The sequence below is a fragment of the Bombina bombina genome, chromosome 3 (genome assembly GCF_027579735.1).
Source record: "Bombina bombina isolate aBomBom1 chromosome 3, aBomBom1.pri, whole genome shotgun sequence".
Lineage (NCBI taxonomy): Eukaryota > Metazoa > Chordata > Amphibia > Anura > Bombinatoridae > Bombina > Bombina bombina.
Genome location: NC_069501.1, coordinates 1,114,047,391 through 1,114,066,845, shown reverse-complemented (window position 1 = coordinate 1,114,066,845; position 19,455 = coordinate 1,114,047,391). Strand labels below are relative to the sequence as shown.

At 39.3% G+C, this 19,455-nt stretch overlaps 1 protein-coding gene across 1 annotated transcript in view; it reads left to right on the top strand.

Moving 5' to 3' along the window:
- The window catches only part of LOC128652635 (WD repeat-containing protein 64-like), a 385,941-nt gene that overhangs the window by 319,561 nt on the left and 46,925 nt on the right, over positions 1 to 19,455 (top strand). Inside the window, exon 25 of the mRNA XM_053705567.1 lies at positions 5,620 to 5,659. Coding sequence (XP_053561542.1) covers positions 5,620 to 5,659 — 40 coding nt within the window. The remainder of the gene's footprint in view (positions 1 to 5,619; positions 5,660 to 19,455) is intronic.

The window sequence follows — 19,455 nt, the reverse complement described above, 5'->3', positions numbered from 1 at the left end:
GAAAGATGGTGAACTGAGACCCTGTGTTTGGGATTTATTCTATCTTGTTATTGTATTATGAAGGATCCCACCAGTATGAAGGCAGTTCAAAGATTTATTGGCTTTGTTAACTTTTACAGACGTTTTATTAGAATCTTTTCTGGTATTTGTGCCATTGTCACTTCTCTTACTAACAGTCAAATAGAATTTTCATGGATGCATGAAGTTCAAGTAGCTTTCAATAAGCTTAAGGCTTTATTTACTTCTGCTCCAATTGCTGCACAACCAGATGTCCAGAAACCTTTCTTTTTGGAAATTGATGCCTATAATATTGGGTCATTTTAATGCAGAGGTTGGAGCCGACAAATATGTATCTGATAGCCTATTATCCTAAATGTCTGTCTTCAGCAGAAGAGAATTATTATGCTTAAAACCAAGGATTATTAGGTATCAAGTGTGCCTTGGAAAAGTGGAGGCATTTGTTAGAAAGCACTGTTTACCCAATTAATATTTTTAGTAACCATCATAATTCAGAATACCTTTGTTCTGCTAAGAGGCTCCGTCCCTGGCAGGCTCGTTGGGCACCTTATTTCAGATTTTATTTGTATATTACCTTCCGTCCTGGTTCAAAGAACAATAAGGCAGATGTTTTGTGCAGGATTTCAGATGATGTTTGGAGTCCTTCAGTACAACCTAACGCTATCCTTCATAGTAGACATCTTTTGGTTGCTCAGTGTTGTTTAATTGATAAAATTAAGTCTGATAGTGTTATGCCTGCATCTTCTTCAGTCCCACTGATGTCTTCTTATTAATTATAACTTTATAAGAATAAGATTTGTGTGATGCATCTGGAGTTTCTACAATCGCATCGTGATTCTCTTTCTGCTGCTCATGGAGATATTATGAACTCTTTGGTGGCCTACTTCAGCCCTGGCTGATCCTCTCTTCCTCTGCCTTTTCCTGAAAAGCCTTGGTCAAGTGCATCCATGGATTCTATTGTGGATTTACTCATTTTGTTCCAGTAATATCAATTTTACAGCTTCCTTTTAAACAGAATTTTTGTCTTACCACAAAATATTTTGTCTGACAGAGGTTCACAATTCACATCCCAGCTTTGGAAGCATTTTTTTCTAGTCTTCATATTTCCATCATCATCCCCAAACCAATGAACTATTTGATTGATAACTATCTATTTTTGCTTCTTGAATTTGCTTACAATAATCAGTTTTATCAGATTATTGAAATATACTCTTTTATGCAATTTATGGTTTTCATCCCCATACTCCAGATATTCCTGATATCTTTTCAGTGTTGGATCTGAATCAAAGAGTGACTTCTTTGTCCAAAAATTTCCAGATGTTGAGAAAAACTTTGCTTTCAGCTCAACAACGGCAAAAGTTTTTGCAGATCCTGTTGTTTTGCACCTCCTTAAGTTTGTGGTGAGAAAGATTGGCTGTCTTCTGCTAATTTGAAATTGTCTTGCCTTTCTAGGAAGTTGGGGACACATTTTGTTGGACCATTCAATATCAAACAAAGTATTAATCCTGTGGCGTACGTCTGTGTTGTCTTCCGAATTTAGCTGAATTAATTACAAAAAAAGATACCCATTGATAGCTGAAACTTTTCATTCCTGGCATATAATACTCAAAATATATGACAATCAATCTCAACTTCTAGCTCTGCTTTAAGGTTAGATTTAAGTGTTTCAGCTTGATTTGTGAGGTTTGTTTTACTTGGAGTTTTTGGCATGACTACTGCCTAGTGTTTTGACTGAGTTTATTAAATAAAGTTCTGTAGTATAACAGAGAAGGCAGTGATAACACTGTTAGAGGTCCTCTCAGGGCCGGTATACCATTTGACAGTGATCAGTATTCTGCACTTATCACCTTGAGCAGATTATTTCACCTGACGAGATCTCGAAGAACAGCACTCAAGAACAGACAAGTGAAATCTGTTTTGATTATTCACAGCTATGCTGTGGTTATATGGTATACATTACATACATGGCAAATTGACACAGAGCGGCTTCATGCATTTCCATTATTGCAACATAATTAGTGGAAAGTTACAAGTTTCAGAGTTGCAGACATAGGATTATTTGTGTTTTAAGGGATAGAAAAGTCAAAAATAAACTTTCCTGATTCAGATAGAGCATGTGATTTTAAGACACTTTTAAATTTATTTCTATTTTCAAATGTGCTTTGTTCTCCTGGTATCCCTTGTTGAAAATGCATACGCACATATCATGCACTAGTGGGAGCTAGTTGCTAATTGGCGCCTGCACACATTTGTCTCTTGTGATTGGTTAACTAGATATGTTCAACTAGCTGCCAGGAGTGCAACGCTGCTGCCTCAGCAAAGGATAACAAGAGAATTAAACACATTTGATAATAGAAGTAAATTGGAAAGTTGTTTATAATTGTATGTTCTATCGAAATCATGAAAGAAAAAATGTGAGTTTCCTATCCCTTTAATAAGAGACAAAGCTGTGAGGTTTCAACCTTGAGACAGAGATACGCACATATCTGACTGAGCTAAGATTTGTGGTGGGAGCATTATAGCATAATAAAGGTTAGTGTTAGTTCAGAATGGCTGAATAGATACAAGATGAATAACTAGAGACAAGATGGAGGCAGGTTGGTTACATATACCCTTACAAATATAGACAGGTAAGTAATATTGCTGGAAGGTAAGTCTGGTATAAGAATTCACTGGATCAGAAAACTCTGTTCTGATAACAGGGACCTCAAGAAGTATTTGGAAGTGAAAGGACTGTGACAGTATAAAGGCAGACACTTTGGCTGTGGCAGGATACAGGCAGTCACTTGGAGGCCAAATTATCAAAGGTCTGTCGGACCTGATGCTACAGTGAGGATCAGGCAATACGCTCTCCGTATTCAGCATTGCACCAGCAGCTCACAAGAGCTGTTGGTGCAACGCCGCCCCCTGCAGACTCGCGGCCAATGGGCCGCCAGCAGGGAGGTGTCAATCAACCCGATCGTACTCCATCGGGTTGAATTGTGGTCATTCATGTCCGCCTCATCAGAGCAGGCGGACAGGGTTATGGAGCAGCGGTCTTTAGACCGCTGCTCCATAACTTGTGTTCCTGGTCAGTCTCGCCAGAAACACGGGCCCTCAAGCTCCATACGGAGCATGATAAATGGGCCTCTTTTACTTTAGCAAGATTCTTACAGTCACTTTGACTGTGGTAGGATACACGCGGACACTTAAGCTGAAACCATATATCTTTAGATAATAGACAGGTAACAGATTATACACATTAAAGTCTGTGAACCCCGGCTAGGTTGTTCAAAGGCCCAGATAGGGTTAGAGGATAGCCCACTTTTGGGTTAAAGGGACATGAAACCCAAAATTTTTCTTTCATGTTTTAGATAGAGAATACAATTTTAAACAACTTTCCAATTTACTTCTATTATTTAATTTGCTTCCTTCTGTTGTTATCCTTTGCTGAAAGGTTTAGGTAAGCTCAGGAGCAGCAAAGAACCTAGGTTCTAGTTGCTGATTGGTAGCCGCATATATATACTGTTTGTGGTTGGACACCCATGTGTTCAGTTAGAAACAAGTAGTGCATTGCGGCTCCTTAAACAAACGATACCAAGAGAATGAAACAAATTAGATAATAGAAGTAAATTAGAAAGTTGTTTAGAATTGTATTCTCTATCTGAATCATGAAAGAAAATGTTTGGGTTTCATGTCCCTTTAAACTATGGGCCCATGCCGAGGCTAGGGAGAGGTGCACAGCAGCAGCGAGGTTAGACAGGTCGAGGTCAGTAACATCCAGACAAATCCAATACAGAATCAGGGTAATGTCCAGACAAAAGGGCATATTTTGTCTGGACATTACCCTGCCCCTCGTTTCCGGCGAGCTTTCAGGCTCGCCCAAAACAGAAGTTATGAAGCAGCGGTCTAAAGACTGCTAGCGGCCAATTGACCGCGAATCTGCAGAGGGCGGCATTGCACCAGCAGTTCACAAGAACTGCTGGTGCAATGATAAATGCTGACAGCGTATACTGTCTGCATTTATCTATTTGCGGCAGACATGATACGCTACTTCGTATCATGTCCGCTCGCACATTGATAAATATGCCCCCTTATATCAAAACACCAGAGGAAAGTCCACTATGCAACATAACAAAAGGGAAATTGAAAAGCAGAAATGGTAGAGAAATACAGGTCAAAAGCCAGTAGATCTAGACTCAGCTCAGCTAGCTCTCAGTAGTGCATGCTGGTCCTGGGCCTACCTAGGAATTCTTTTCAACAAATTATACCGAGAGAATGGTGAAAATGAAATAATAGAAGTAAATGGTAAAGTTGAATAAAATTGCATGCTCTATCTGAATCATGAAAGTTTAATTTCGACTTTATTGTCCCTTTAATGGATAGTGCAGGGAGGACTATTAGCGTGCTCATTATGCTCGTATTATAAGTGGTGAGTTAGGTGCTGTGCTCAATCTCAATCCAAATTACTAGTGTAAAATGTTAGCACTTTTTATGAACTGAAGTATACAATTATCAATAATAATATAGTACAGAACTGCACTACTTGCACACCATCTGCTTAGAGCACCCTTGATTTAGCGCTCAAACGATATCCAACGTGAATTTTACTACGCACCCATAGAAGTCTGTTATCTGAGGGATTTAGATTATCCATGCTAAATAAAAAATATTGGACTTGTAATATGAGGACAAAAATAGAAGCGATGTCAATAGCACTCTAATGATGTAACTGCACAATATAGCTAATATTTTTGCATTTCACTTCTGGTAATCTACGCCAAAATATGTAATCATGTATAGTGAAGAAAAACAAACGTATTGCACTTTTATTATATATTTTGCCATTTTCTTCTGTAATTTAAATCTTACAGCCATCATTTTTCGACAATCCAATGAGAGGCTGGAATTCAGAGCTCATATTCTTCTGTATGGTGCACAGTGATTGTTTGATCAGTTCAGAAGCTATTATATATATTGGTCCACCAAATTAAATAATATATACAACTTTCAAGAGATTTATAATGGGGTGTGCCCATGGACAGCAAAACAATGGGAAAATTGCTAAGAAAATAATAGCTGTAAATGTTTTTTTAAAAACATTTATCTTGTTTGCATGTCTTTTGCAATGATGTAATTAATTTCAATTGCATATATATAAAAATGACTAATGTCTCCCTGGCAACAAGGCACAATTATGTTCATGCAGTATTGCCAGGACTACAGAATTGTGTGGCACTTTACAACTAAATGATGATAATAATACTAATAAAAATAATAATAATAATATTGTATAGCTCCAGGAAAATGTATATTCAGATTCTTCCTTAGTTTCCTGTCTCTTACATCTCAAGGAGCACATGCTTGATGCTTATAGAGGGTTATTATTATTTGGTAATATAAGATTAATTAAAAGTCATAAAAATTTAAAGCAAAAAATTCATCCTGGTTTAAAGCAAAATTAAACAAAAAAATTATGGCAACTAATTATTTTGGTTAGAATGACTTACTGAAATTAATGATCTCTACAGCTTTTTATATTAGCAACCAAAGATTATATTAAAAGTTACAGTTATAAAAAAAATAATTGGAATTAAACTGAATTAATTTCTCTTTCTATAGCTGTGAATCACTGGAGAGCTCATGTCAACATGATTACACAGTGAGTAAAATCTGTTTCGTGTCTGTGTTCCTCTGTACAATTACAAAAGGGCAAAACATGATCTTTAACAGCATGAGAGTGATTTTGATCAACCGTACAAAAATCTCCACGACATGAATCACCCTGCTAGAGTTATTTATATATACTAGGCAATAAGCCTGCCCAGAGGGCAGTAAATGTTTAAAAAATACAAACCCCCAAGCTTAAATTACAAAAAATAAAAAAAGTAAAATTACAGAAAAAAATAAACAAAGCTATCCAAAATAAAAAAATTAAACCTAAACTAATACTCCTATAAAAATAAAAAATCTCCCCCAAAATAAAATCACCCCCTAATCTAATACTGAACTACCAATAGCCCTTAAAAGGGCCTTTTGAAGGCATTTCCCAAAGTTAAACAGCTCTTTTACTTAAAAAAAAATACCAATTACCCCCTAACAGTAAAACCCCCACCCAACCAACCCCCTCAAAATAAAAAAGCTAACACTCAATAAACCTAAGCTATCTATTGCCCCTAAAGGGGCACTTGTATGGGCATTGCCCTTAAAAGGGCATTCAGCTCTTTTACTGTCCTTAAAAAGGCAATCAGCTCTTTTACAGCCCATTAAATCCCTAATCTTAAAAATAAAAAAAATAAAAAACAAATCTAAAAAAACAAAAAAAAACTAAGCCCAAATAGGTACTCACCGTTCCTGAAGTCCGGCGATGAAGGTCTTCCTCCAGGCGGCTCATCATCTTCTATCCTCATCCGAAACGAAGGCAGCGCGGAGGTAAGCAGCGGTCTTCCCCGATGTGCGGTTCCAGAGCAGTGGTCCTCAGTGCCGGTTCTCAGTGGCGGTCTTCAGCAGCGGCGATCCTCAGTGGCGTGGAGGTTCCTCTTCATCCGATCTCTGGCGTACACTGAAAATTGAATGCAAGGTACCGCATTCAATTTGAGGTAACTTGCATTCCTATTGGCTGAAATTTTGAAATAAGCCAATAGGATTAAAGCTACTGAAATCCTATTGGCTGTTCAAATCAGCCAATAAGATTTCAGTAGCTCTCATCCTATTGGCTGATTTCAAAATTTCAGCCAATAGGAATGCAAGTTACTCCAATAAATATGGGGTACCTTGCATTCAATCTTCAGTGTGCGACGGACAATCGCATGAAGAGGAGCCTCCACGCTACTGAAGACCGCTGCTGCGGACCGCTGCTGAAGACAACCACGGACGATCCGTGCATCAGGGAAGACAGCTCCGTGCCGCCTTCGTTCCGGATGAAGATAGAAGATGATGTAGCCGTCTGGGAGACCTTTTCCGCCGGACTTCAGGAATGGTGAGTACCTATTTAGGGCTTAGTGTTAGGACTATTTTTTGGGGGGGGGTTGTTAAAGATTGGGGATTTAATTGACTGTAAAAGAGCTGATTGTCCTTTTAAGGGCAGTAAAAGAGCTGAATGCCCATACAAATGCCCCTTTAGGGGCAATGAGTAGTTTAGATTTATTAAGTGTTAGGTTTTTTTATTTTGGGGATTTTGTGTGGGTGGGGGTTTTTTACTGTTAGAGGGGACTTAGTATTTTTTAAATGGAAAAGAGCTGTTTAACTTCGGGCAATGCCCTACAAAAGGCCCTTTTAAGGGCTATTGGTAGTTTAGTTTAGATTAGGGTGTTTTTTTATTTTGGGGGACTTTTTTATTTTCATAGGGATTAGGTTTCATTTTTTTCATTTTTGATAATTTTTTAATTTTAGATATTTTTTTTGTAATTTAATGTTAGGTTTTATTTAAGTGTAATAACTTAGTTGCTTAAACCATTCCCTGTTTAATGCTTGATACTTGTGTTTTTTTCAAACCTGTGGTTCTTTAATCTAAGTTTTTAAAAGGTTTTATAGTGGATTTTTAGATCAGTATCTGTGCATGATCTTATTTATAGTAGTATCTATTACATAAAGATATATGAAAATTGGTGTATACTGTCCCTTTAAGCATTTCACTTAAAATAGATCAATACGTTTAAAAGAGACAATAATCTTTTAATAACTGACACTCCAGCCTTTCCAACAAGCAAACAAATCCTCTTTAAAAGACATAAAAAGTCTAAGAACATGAGATAAAGCAACAAATGGGTATACAGAGGTCATCAAAGTCAAAATAACAAATCATCTCAAAATGTAACAAAAGTTATTCCCTCATTAATCCGATTCCTCACTCACCTGAGAGCCTAGCATTGCAAAATTTGTGGGTGCTTTATAAATAAAGAAGAAGAAGAATAGATGGGACTAGCAACTGTTGGCTGTCTGCTCCTATCTTTCCTCAAGTTCTTGAGTTCATACCACCAGCTACTAAAGAAGGGTAATCACCATCAGGATGTCTGCAGCATCTGAAGTAGAAGACAAATTAAGATAGAGCAAACTCCTTAGACTGGACAGCGCTTGTCCAGCAAAGTTAGTTGTGACCAGCCGCAACTCTGGAATCCTGTTACTTCTGGATCTGTCCCCCACCAGCAGACTGACCTAAAACCTTAACTTCTCTCCCAAGCACTACTTACATAAGACTTCTTTATTTAACAACCTTGGGCTCTACATTTCAATTAACATTTGTATTCTAGGTTACAGGCTGGCTAACTGATTTTAGGAATTTTCATAAACCATCACCCCTATACAATTTGTATTTATGTATCTATGTATCTATCTTTCTAACTCGTGCAACTGTTATGCCATTCAAATTATTCTATAGATGAATATTGAGTTATTTAATAAAGAGAAAGATAACATTTCAAATGTGTTATTCTATAAATGGAAAAAGTGAGCATTTTCTATTAAAACATGGTAAATAGTCAACAAACATTTGAGATTTATTTATAAAAAGAAAAAAAAATGCAGACAGCATAATTTATTTTTAACGTACTCTAAATGGCCAAAAGTATGTAGACACCTAACAACTATACCTATTTGTGCTTGTTGAACAAAAGCATGGGTATTAATATGGAGTTGGCCCTTCCTTTGCGGCTATAACAACAGCCGCTATTCAGGAAAGTTTTTCCACAAGATATTGGAGTGTGTCTTTGGAAATTTGCGGCCATTAAGCATTTGAGGGATCAGGAACTGGATGAGAAGGTCTGGCTTGCAATTGACATTCAAATTTATTCCAATGGTGTTCAAAGTGGTTGAGGTCAGGACTCTGTGCAAGCCACTCAAGTTCCACCAAACAATGTCTTCATGTACATCACTTTGTGTACAAGGGCACAGCCATGCTGGGACAAGAAAAGGCATCCCGCAAACTGTAGCCACATAGTTGGAAGCACCCAATAGTCTATAATTCCTTTGTATCCTGTAGCATTAAGATGGCCCTTCACTGGAAATAAGGGGCCTAGCCCAAACCCTAAAAAAAAATCCCCAGACCATTATCCCTCCTCCACCAAACTTCACAATAGGCATTTTGTATTTTGGTAGTTAGCCTTCTCCTGGTATATACTGTACCCAGATTCTTCCATCAGAATGCCAGATATTGAATTGTGATTCATTACTCCAGTAAACACTTTGCCACTGCTCCAGAGTCCAGTGGTGGTGTGCTTTACACTGCTCCAAATATCAGCCTGATATGAGGCTTGTGTACAACTGCTCAGCCATGGAAACCCATTTTATGAAACTCTAGATACACAGTTCTTGTGCTGATGTTGCTTCCAGAAACAGATTAGATCTCTGTAGGGAGTAATGCAACAGATTATAGCCGATTTTGATACGCTACTTGGTTCAGCAATTGGCGTCCCTGCTCTGTGAGTTTTTGTGGGCTGTATTCGTGCCTGGGCTGTTGTTGCTCCTAGACAATCCCACTTCACACTAATAGTACTTACAGTTGATGATCAAGTCACATCTTGTAGGGCAGAAATTTACAAACTGTCTTGTGGCATCCTATATATAACAGTTCAACGTTTAAAGTCACAGAGGTCTTCAGTACAACCCATTGTACAGCCGCAGTTTGTTTACAGAGATTTCATTGCTATGTGCTGGATTTTATGCACCTGTTAGCATTGGGTATGGATGAAATACTTGAACCCAAAATTATTAGGGGTGTCCACATACTTTTGGCTATATGGTGTATGTGTTGAAGCGTAAAGCCATCCTTAACAACTTTTAATGCACAAAGCAAATATAGCAGACAAACCAATAAGTGTTTTCCCAATTGCTAGACATTGTAAATTATGTTCAGCTGCGATGTGAGTGGAAAAACTCCAGTGTGGTCCCTCATATGAAAAGGATAGACATCATTGCTGTACATCTTTTATGGATTTGAATTCACTGAAAATTAACAAGCGAAAAAGTATAGTTTTAATTGTAAGATTGTATTCAAGTAGTCTTTCCCTTGGAATATGTAGTTTGTTCTATTTTTCTGGCTATTGTGCCTAAAAGTTTGGCTGAAGATGATACATTTCATGGTATGGTAAGGGTGAAAGCTGGATCTTTGAATATTGCCATCCTCCACTAGACTTCTTATTGGTCATGGTAGAGATTTCCACTATAGAGATCTGTCTGTGACAACCCAGAGTGAGAATTTAATGCTCAACAATTTTGATGTAAGATGAGTTTTGCAATATTTTGCAGCCTTGAGTTAAATTCTAGAAGCCGATGTGCCTTACTAGCATCTAAGAGTGTAACAGAACATTGCTCCTCCCTCTATAACCTGCATCATTGCTGTAGCTACTTGTGGCTACGGTGACATGCCAGTTGCACTATGATTGCTATTTTGAAATTGACACTGGCGCAAAATTCCAATAAGCCCACCTTAGAGCACTGGATTTCAAATATGTCCTCAGGCCTCCCCAACAGGCCAGATTTTCAGGATTACCTTGGGGGAGTGCAGGTAAAATTACTATGTTTACTTATGAGCTGATTATTTCACTTGTGCTCCACTTCAGATATCCTCAAAATCTGGCATGTTAGGGAGGCCTGAGGACAGCTTTGAAAACCAGTGCATTAGATGTATCCAAAAAGTTACATAAAACACTTGTGGCAGATGGCAACATTGTCATGGATTTGTTTTAAGTTGATATCCACAATTTCAGTCCTTAATGTGATGGTAAACTTTAGCTAATCATATGCCATACATGTAATTTTTGCCATTAAGGAAGTACTGTATATGTTTACCTTTCTTTTTTTTTTTTTAAATCTATTTGTGAAAAAGATAAAAAGCTGTGCCTATAGTAATGCTTCTATTACAATGTTATGCCGGCCCACTGGGATGAGCTCTTTTTTTTATGACAATTCCAATGAACATCAAATCAGTGTGTGTGTCATATGACACTCTTGATGTCCAGCCCTTTGAAAGCCCTTAGGAAGCCTAAGTAGCTAGAGTGGGTGGTACTGCTCTCTATGTCACAGCCAAGCCAAAGAGGAAATGAAGGGGGATGGAGGAACAGAAGATACCAAGTAGGAATATAAATCTTTATTATAAAATATATATACACTTTTTTTTTTCTTGGTTATAATAGTGCAGGTCCCTCCTGCTGGACACAAAAATGCAATCCCCATAGAAAGACCAGGTCCTTTAGGGGTTAAAGCAATTAAATAGATTGCACAACACTTAAAAGGACATGAAGCCCATTTTTTCCCCATGATTCAAACAGCTCATGCAGTTTTAAATTACTTTCCAATATATTTTTATTCTCTAATTAGTTTGGTTCTCTTTGTATCCTTTGTTGAAAATTATACCTAGCTAGGTTTCCGAAACTGCTGCGTGGTGGTCTCTTATCATTGACTTTCAGCTACCTCCCAGTAGTGCATTGCTACTCCTTCATCAAAGCATATAAAGTGAATGAAGTAAATTAGATAATAGAAGTAAATTGGAAAGTTGTTTAAAATTGTATGTTCCATCTGAATCCTGAAAGAAAAATGTTGTGTTTCATGTCCCTTTAACCGAACACTTCTAACACAAGCAAAATGAGTACACCAATACCATATGGCTCTATCCATTAAAAGTATATGGCATGCTAAAAATGTTTTAGCCACGTTTAAATGCTTTGGTTAAAGGGATAGTAAACACCAAAAATGTTATTGTTTAAAAAGATAGATAATCCCTTTATTACCCATTTCCCAGTTTTGCATAACCAACACTGTTATATTAATATACTTTTTACCTCTGTGATTACCTTGTATCTAAACATCTGCTGACTGCCTCCTTATCTCTGATCTTTTGACAGACTTGCATTTCAGCCAATTAGTGCTGACTCTTAAATAACTCCACGTGCATGAGCACAATGTTATTCACATGAAACACATGAAATAATGCCCTCTAGCTATGAAAAACTGTCAAATGCATACAGATAAGAGGCGGCCTTCAAGGGCTTAGAAATTAGCATATGAGCCTCCTAGGTTTAGCTTTCAACTAAGAATAACAAGAGAACATAGCAAATTTGAGGATAAAAGTAAATTAGAAAGTTGTTTACAATTACAAGCCCTATCTGAACCATGAACGTTTAATTTGGACTTTACTATCCCTTTAAATATTTGAAGCATCCACTGGCACTAGCAGATAGTGCGTTATTGTTTTTTGCAAGTCTGAGCATTATTAATCATGCATTACTTGTAATCTAGCTCATTGTAGGGTATGGGTCAGTAATGCAAAAATTTAATTACATACTTTAACAAATAATTTCATGTATTTTTTGCTTTAGACTGTGCTATTATATAAGATCTAAGGGTTTCAAAAATAATAAATGTCAGTCTAGATTGTATGTTTTTTATTCTGCAATTTAGTTCTATATGTTACTGAATATCTTGATTCAGTTCTTTCTGAGAAAATAATATATCTATAAAGAGAGATTGATGAAATATCTCTAATAATTCCTGTATATATAAAAATAAAACAGACAAATTGTTCCTGGATTCTGGTAACACTATATATTAATGCCTGAAAACTGTGACAAATAAAAGTCTAAATGTCGGCTATAATCAGTAATATTTGTACTAAATTTTTGGAGTACGTCCCAGAATTTGCATATGTTTAATTTTAGAAGAAGTTAATTCATTGACGTAACCGTTAATACAAGATCATAAACACATCCTACTCAAATACTTGTGAAGTATCTTCTGTAGGCAAATAAGCTAGTTACACAATATTACAGTGGTGAGACCTTATGTTAAATGTGTATAATTAGCATCATTGTAAAATTAAAGTATTTTTATGTTTGTAATATTAAAGGTACAGAACAGGGCATAAAGAAAATGCTCAAATGTATTACAGCATTTTATTATTGCACTTCTGCTTGCAAATAACTATTGCCCCGGTTTTTAAAAACTAGCCGTCATGGAGAAAAATCATCAGTTTATTTTAGGGATATGCAGGGGCGGACTGAGACAAATCAGGGCCCCGGGCAAAAATTAGGGAAGGGCCCCCACTGTTTCACACTGACCCAAATGTATGCAAATTAACATGGTAGCCTCCCTGCCCTGCCCCCACCAGCCCACCCAACCTAAATGGCCGGACGTCCAACCTTCAGGTCCAGACCCCACATTCCATAGCCCTCACAGCAACAGACCCCTGACAGGACCCCCCAAGCAACAAATCCCATTCTGGCTAGGACTCCCACAAAACCCACACTTAACTGCTTAGTTATTGATAGGACAGCTGTCATCCCCAGCTTAAGTAGCATACCAGGAGCCATGGAGATGCCATTTGTGGGCCCCCCTGACATGCTGGGCCCTCGGTCCAGGTCCTATTTGCCCAGCTGATCACTCAGTCCGTCCCTGAGGATATGAAACCCAAACAATTTATTTTCGGATTCAGGCAGAGCATGCCATTTTTAAAAAGTTTCCAATTCACTTTTATTATCAAATTTGCTTTCTTCTCATGATATTCTGTGTTGAAGAGATACCTAGGTAGGCATCTGGAGCACTAAATAGCAGGAAATAGTACTGCCATCTAGTGCTCTTGCAAATGGATAACATTATTGCAAAACTGCTGCCATATAGTGCTCCAGATATGAGCAGCCTCCTAAGCTTATGTCGCTGCTTTTCAACAAAAGATACCAATAAAATGAAGAAAAATTGATAATAGATGTAAATTAGAAAGTTGTTTAAAATCGCATGCTCAATCTGAATCATGATAGAAAAATGTTAGGTTTCATATCCCTTTAACATAAAGCAAATTAGTGACCTCCTCTTAATGAGATACACAGTATCCATGGTAAAAGAAAAACATAATTTATGCTTACCTGATAAATTCCTTTCTCCTGTAGTGTAGTCAGTCCACGGGTCATCCATTACTTATGGGATATTAACTCCTCCCCAGCAGGAAGTGCAAGAGGATCACCCAAGCAGAGCTGCTATATAGCTCCTCCCCTCTACGTCACACCCAGTCATTCGACCGAAAACCAAACGAGAAAGGAGAAACTATAGGGTGCAGTGGTGACTGGAGTATAATTTAAAATTTAGACCTGCCATAAAAAACAGGGCGGGCCGTGGACTGACTACACTACAGGAGAAAGGAATTTATCAGGTAAGCATAAATTATGTTTTCTCCTGTTAAGTGTAGTCAGTCCACGGGTCATCCATTACTTATGGGATACCAATACCAAAGCTAAAGTACACGGATGACGGGAGGGACAGGCAGGATCTTTATACGGAAGGAACCACTGCCTGAAGAACCTTTCTCCCAAAAACAGCCTCCGAAGAAGCAAAAGTGTCAAATTTGTAAAATTTGGAAAAAGTATGAAGAGAAGACCAAGTTGCAGCCTTGCAAATCTGTTCAACAGAGGCCTCATTCTTAAAGGCCCAAGTGTAAGCCACAGCTCTAGTAGAATGAGCTGTAATCCTTTCAGGAGGTTGCTGTCCAGCAGTCTCATAGGCTAAACGTATTATGCTACGAAGCCAAAAGGATAGAGAGGTAGCAGATGCTTTTTGACCTCTCCTCTGTCCAGAATAAACGACAAACAGGGAAGAAGTTTGGCGAAAATCTTTAGTTGCCTGTAAATAAAATTTCAGGGCACGGACTACGTCTAGATTGTGCAGAAGTCGTTCCTTCTTTGAAGAAGGGTTAGGGCACAATGATGGAACAACAATCTCTTGATTGATATTCTTGTTAGTGACTACCTTAGGTAAGAACCCAGGTTTAGTACGCAGAACTACCTTATCTGAATGAAAAATCAGATAAGGAGAATCACAATGTAAGGCTGATAACTCAGAGACTCTACGAGCCGAGGAAATAGCCATTAAAAACAGAACTTTCCAAGATAACAGCTTGATATCAATGGAATGAAGGGGTTCAAACGGAACACCCTGTAAAACGTTAAGAACTAAATTTAAGCTCCACGGTGGAGCTACAGTCTTAAACACAGGCTTAATCCTAGCCAAAGCCTGACAAAAAGCCTGAACGTCTGGAACTTCTGACAGACGTTTGTGTAAAAGGATGGACAGAGCTGAGATCTGTCCCTTGCAGATAAACCCTTTTCTAAACCTTCTTGTAGAAAAGACAATATCCTAGGAATCCTAACCTTACTCCATGAGTAACTCTTGGATTCGCACCAGTGTAAGTATTTACGCCATATCTTATGGTAAATTTTCCTGGTAACAGGTTTCCTAGCCTGTATTAAGGTATCAATTACTGACTCCGAAAATCCACGCTTTGATAAAATCAAGCGTTCAATTTCCATGCAGTCAGCTTCAGAGAAATTAGATTTTGATGTTTGAAAGGACCCTGAATTAGAAGGTCCTGTCTCAGAGGCAGAGACCAAGGTGGACAGGATGACATGTCCACTAGATCTGCATACCAGGTCCTGCGTGGCCACGCAGGCACTATTAGAATCACAGATGCTTTCTCCTGTTTGATCCTGGCAATCAAACGAGGAAGCATCGGGAAGGGTGGAAACACATAAGCCATCCTGAAGGTCCAAGGTGCTGTCAAGGCATCTATCAGGACCGCTCCTGGGTCCCTGGACCTGGACCCGTAACAAGGAAGCTTGGCGTTCTGGCGAGACGCCATGAGATCCATATCTGGTTTGCCCCAACGTCGAAGTATTTGGGCAAAGACCTCCGGATGAAGTTCCCACTCCCCCGGATGAAAAGTCTGGCGACTTAGAAAATCCGCCTCCCAGTTCTCCACTCCTGGGATGTGGATCGCTGACAGGTGGCAAGAGTGAGACTCTGCCCAGCGAATTATCTTTGATACTTCCATCATCGCTAGGGAACTCCTTGTCCCTCCCTGATGGTTGATGTAAGCCACAGTCGTGATGTTGTCCGACTGAAACCTGATGAACCTCAGAGTTGCTAACTGAGGCCAAGCCAGAAGGGCATTGAGAACTGCTCTCAATTCCAAAATGTTTATTGGAAGGAGACTCTCCTCTTGAGTCCATGATCCCTGAGCCTTCAGGGAATTCCAGACAGCGCCCCAACCTAGTAGGCTGGCGTCTGTTGTTACAATTGTCCAGTCTGGCCTGCTGAAGGGCATCCCCCTGGACAGATGTGGCCGAGAAAGCCACCATAGAAGAGAATCTCTGGTCTCTTGATCCAGATTCAGCATAGGGGACAAATCTGAGTAATCCCCATTCCACTGACTTAGCATGCACAATTGCAGCGGTCTGAGGTGCAGGCGTGCAAAAGGAACTATGTCCATTGCCGCTACCATTAAGCCGATTACCTCCATGCATTGAGCCACTGACGGGTGTTGAATGGAATGAAGGACACAGCAAGCATTTAGAAGCTTTGTTAACCTGTCCTCTGTCAGGTAAATTTTCATTTCTACAGAATCTATAAGAGTCCCCAAGAAGGGAACTCTTGTGAGTGGTAAGAGAGAACTCTTCTCCTCGTTCACTTTCCACCCATGCAACCTTAGAAATGCCATTACTAACTCTGTATGAGACTTGGCAGTTTGGAAGCTTGACGCTTGTATCAGAATGTCGTCTAGGTACGGAGCTACCGAAATTCCTCGCGGTCTTAGTACCGCCAGAAGAGAGCCCAGAACCTTTGTAAAGATTCTTGGAGCCGTAGCCAACCCGAAGGGAAGAGCTACAAACTGGTAATGCCTGTCTAGGAAGGCAAACCTTAGATACCGGTAATGTTCCTTGTGAATCGGTATGTGAAGGTAAGCATCCTTTAAATCCACTGTGGTCATGTACTGACCTCTTTGGATCATAGGTAAGATTGTCCGAATAGTTTCCATTTTGAACGATGGAACTCTTAGGAATTTGTTTAGGATCTTTAAATCCAATATTGGTCTGAAGGTTCCCTCTTTTTTGGGAACCACAAACAGATTTGAGTAAAACCCTTGTCCGTGTTCCGCCCGCGGAACTGGGTGGATCACTCCCATTAGTAAAAGGTCTTGTACACAGCGTAGAAACGCCTCTTTCTTTATCTGGTTTGTTGACAACCTTGAAAGGTGAAATCTCCCTTGTGGAGGAGAAGCTTTGAAGTCCAGAAGATATCCCTGAGATATGATCTCCAACGCCCAGGGATCCTGGACATCTCTTGCCCAAGCCTGGGCGAAGAGAGAGAGTCTGCCCCCCACTAGATCCGTTTCCGGATCGGGGGCCCTCACTTCATGCTGTCTTAGGGGCAGCAGCAGGTTTTCTGGCCTGCTTGCCCTTGTTCCAGGTCTGGTTAGGTTTCCAGCCTTGTCTGTAGCGAGCAACAGCTCCTTCCTGTTTTGGAGCAGAGGAAGTTGATGCTGCTCCTGCCTTGAAGTTACGAAAGGCACGAAAATTAGACTGTCTAGCCCTAGGTTTGGCTCTGTCTTGAGGCAGGGCATGGCCTTTACCTCCCGTAATATCAGCGATAATTTCTTTCAAACCAGGCCCGAATAAAGTCTGCCCCTTGAAAGGTATGTTAAGTAATTTAGATTTAGAAGTTACATCAGCTGACCAGGATTTTAGCCACAGCGCTCTGCGTGACTGAATGGCGAATCCGGAATTCTTAGCCGTAAGTTTAGTTAAATGTACTACGGCATCAGAAATAAATGAATTAGCTAGCTTAAGGGTTTTAAGCTTGTGTGTAATCTCATCTAATGGCGCTGAGTCAAGGGTCTCTTCCAGAGACTCAAACCAAAATGCTGCCGCAGCCGTGACAGGCGCAATGCATGCAAGGGGTTGCAATATAAAACCTTGTTGAACAAACATTTTCTTAAGGTAACCCTCTAACTTTTTATCCATTGGATCTGAAAAGGCACAACTATCCTCCACCGGGATAGTGGTACGCTTAGCTAAAGTAGAAACTGCTCCCTCCACCTTAGGGACCGTTTGCCATAAGTCCCGTGTGGTGGCGTCTATTGGAAACATTTTTCTGAATATAGGAGGGGGTGAGAAAGGCACACCGGGTCTATCCCACTCCTTAGTAACAATTTCAGTAAGTCTCTTAGGTATAGGAAAAACGTCAGTACTCGTCGGTACCGCAAAATATTTATCCAACCTACACATTTTCTCTGGGATTGCAACTGTGTTACAATCATTCAGAGCCGCTAACACCTCCCCTAGTAATACACGGAGGTTTTCCAGCTTAAACTTAAAATTTGAAATGTCTGAATCCAGTTTATTTGGATCAGATCCGTCACCCGCAGAATGAAGCTCTCCGTCCTCATGCTCTGCAAATTGTGACGCAGTATCAGACATGGCCCTAGCATTATCAGCGCACTCTGTTCTCACCCCAGAGTGATCTCGTTTACCCCTAAGTTCTGGCAATTTAGACAAAACTTCAGTCATAACATTAGCCATGTCTTGTAAAGTGATTTGTAATGGCCGCCCTGATGTACTTGGCGTTACAATATCACGCACCTCCTGAGCGGGAGATGCAGGTACTGACACGTGAGGCAAGTTAGTCGGCATAACTTCCCCCTCGTTGTCTGGTGAATGTTGCTTAACATGTACAGATTGACTTTTATTTAAAGTAGCATCAATGCAATTAGTACATAAATTTCTATTGGGCTCCACCTTGGCTTTTGAACATATTGCACAAAGAGATTCCTCTGTGTCAGACATGTTTAAACAAACTAGCAATTAGACTAGCAAGCTTGGAAATACTTTTCAACTAAATTTACAAGCAATATGAAAAAAGTTACTGTGCCTTTAAGAAGCACACAAAAAACTGTCACAGTTGAATAACAATGAACCGGATTAGTTATAGAAACCAAATTTTCACAGTAAAAAGCATAAATTTAGCAAAGGATTGCACTCATTAGCAATGGATGATTAACCCTTAATATCAGAAAAAACGGATAACAATTGAAAATATAAGCGTTTTTATCACAGTCAAAGCACAGTCTCACAGGTCTGCTGTGAGTGATTACCTCCCTCAAAACTAGTTTTGAAGACCCCTGAGCTCTGTGGAGACGTCCTGGATCATGCAGGGAGAAAAAGGCAGACTGTGACTGAATTTCTGATGCGTAGTAAAAGCGCCAAAATAGGCCCCTCCCACTCACAATACAACAGTGAGGGAAGCTCAGTAAACTGTTTTAATTTAAAACAAACGACAGCCATGTGGAAAATAACTCCCAAAACTATTTTTCACCAAGTACCTCAGATAATTAAACGATTTAACATGCCAGCAAACGTTTAAAATCTAATTTATGAAATGTCATTAAAAGCCTGCTGCTAGTCGCACACACTGCAAGTTAGGCTAAAAGTTATATGCATACAGTATTTTCCCAGTGAAGTGCCATTCCCCAGAAATACTTAAGTGTAAACATACATACATATCAGCCTGATACCATTTGCTACTACTGCATTTAAGGCTGTACTTACATTATATCGGTATTAGCAGTATTTTCTCAGTCAATTCCATTCCTTAGAAAATAATATACTGCAACATACCTCTTTGCAGGTGAACCTGCCCGCTGTC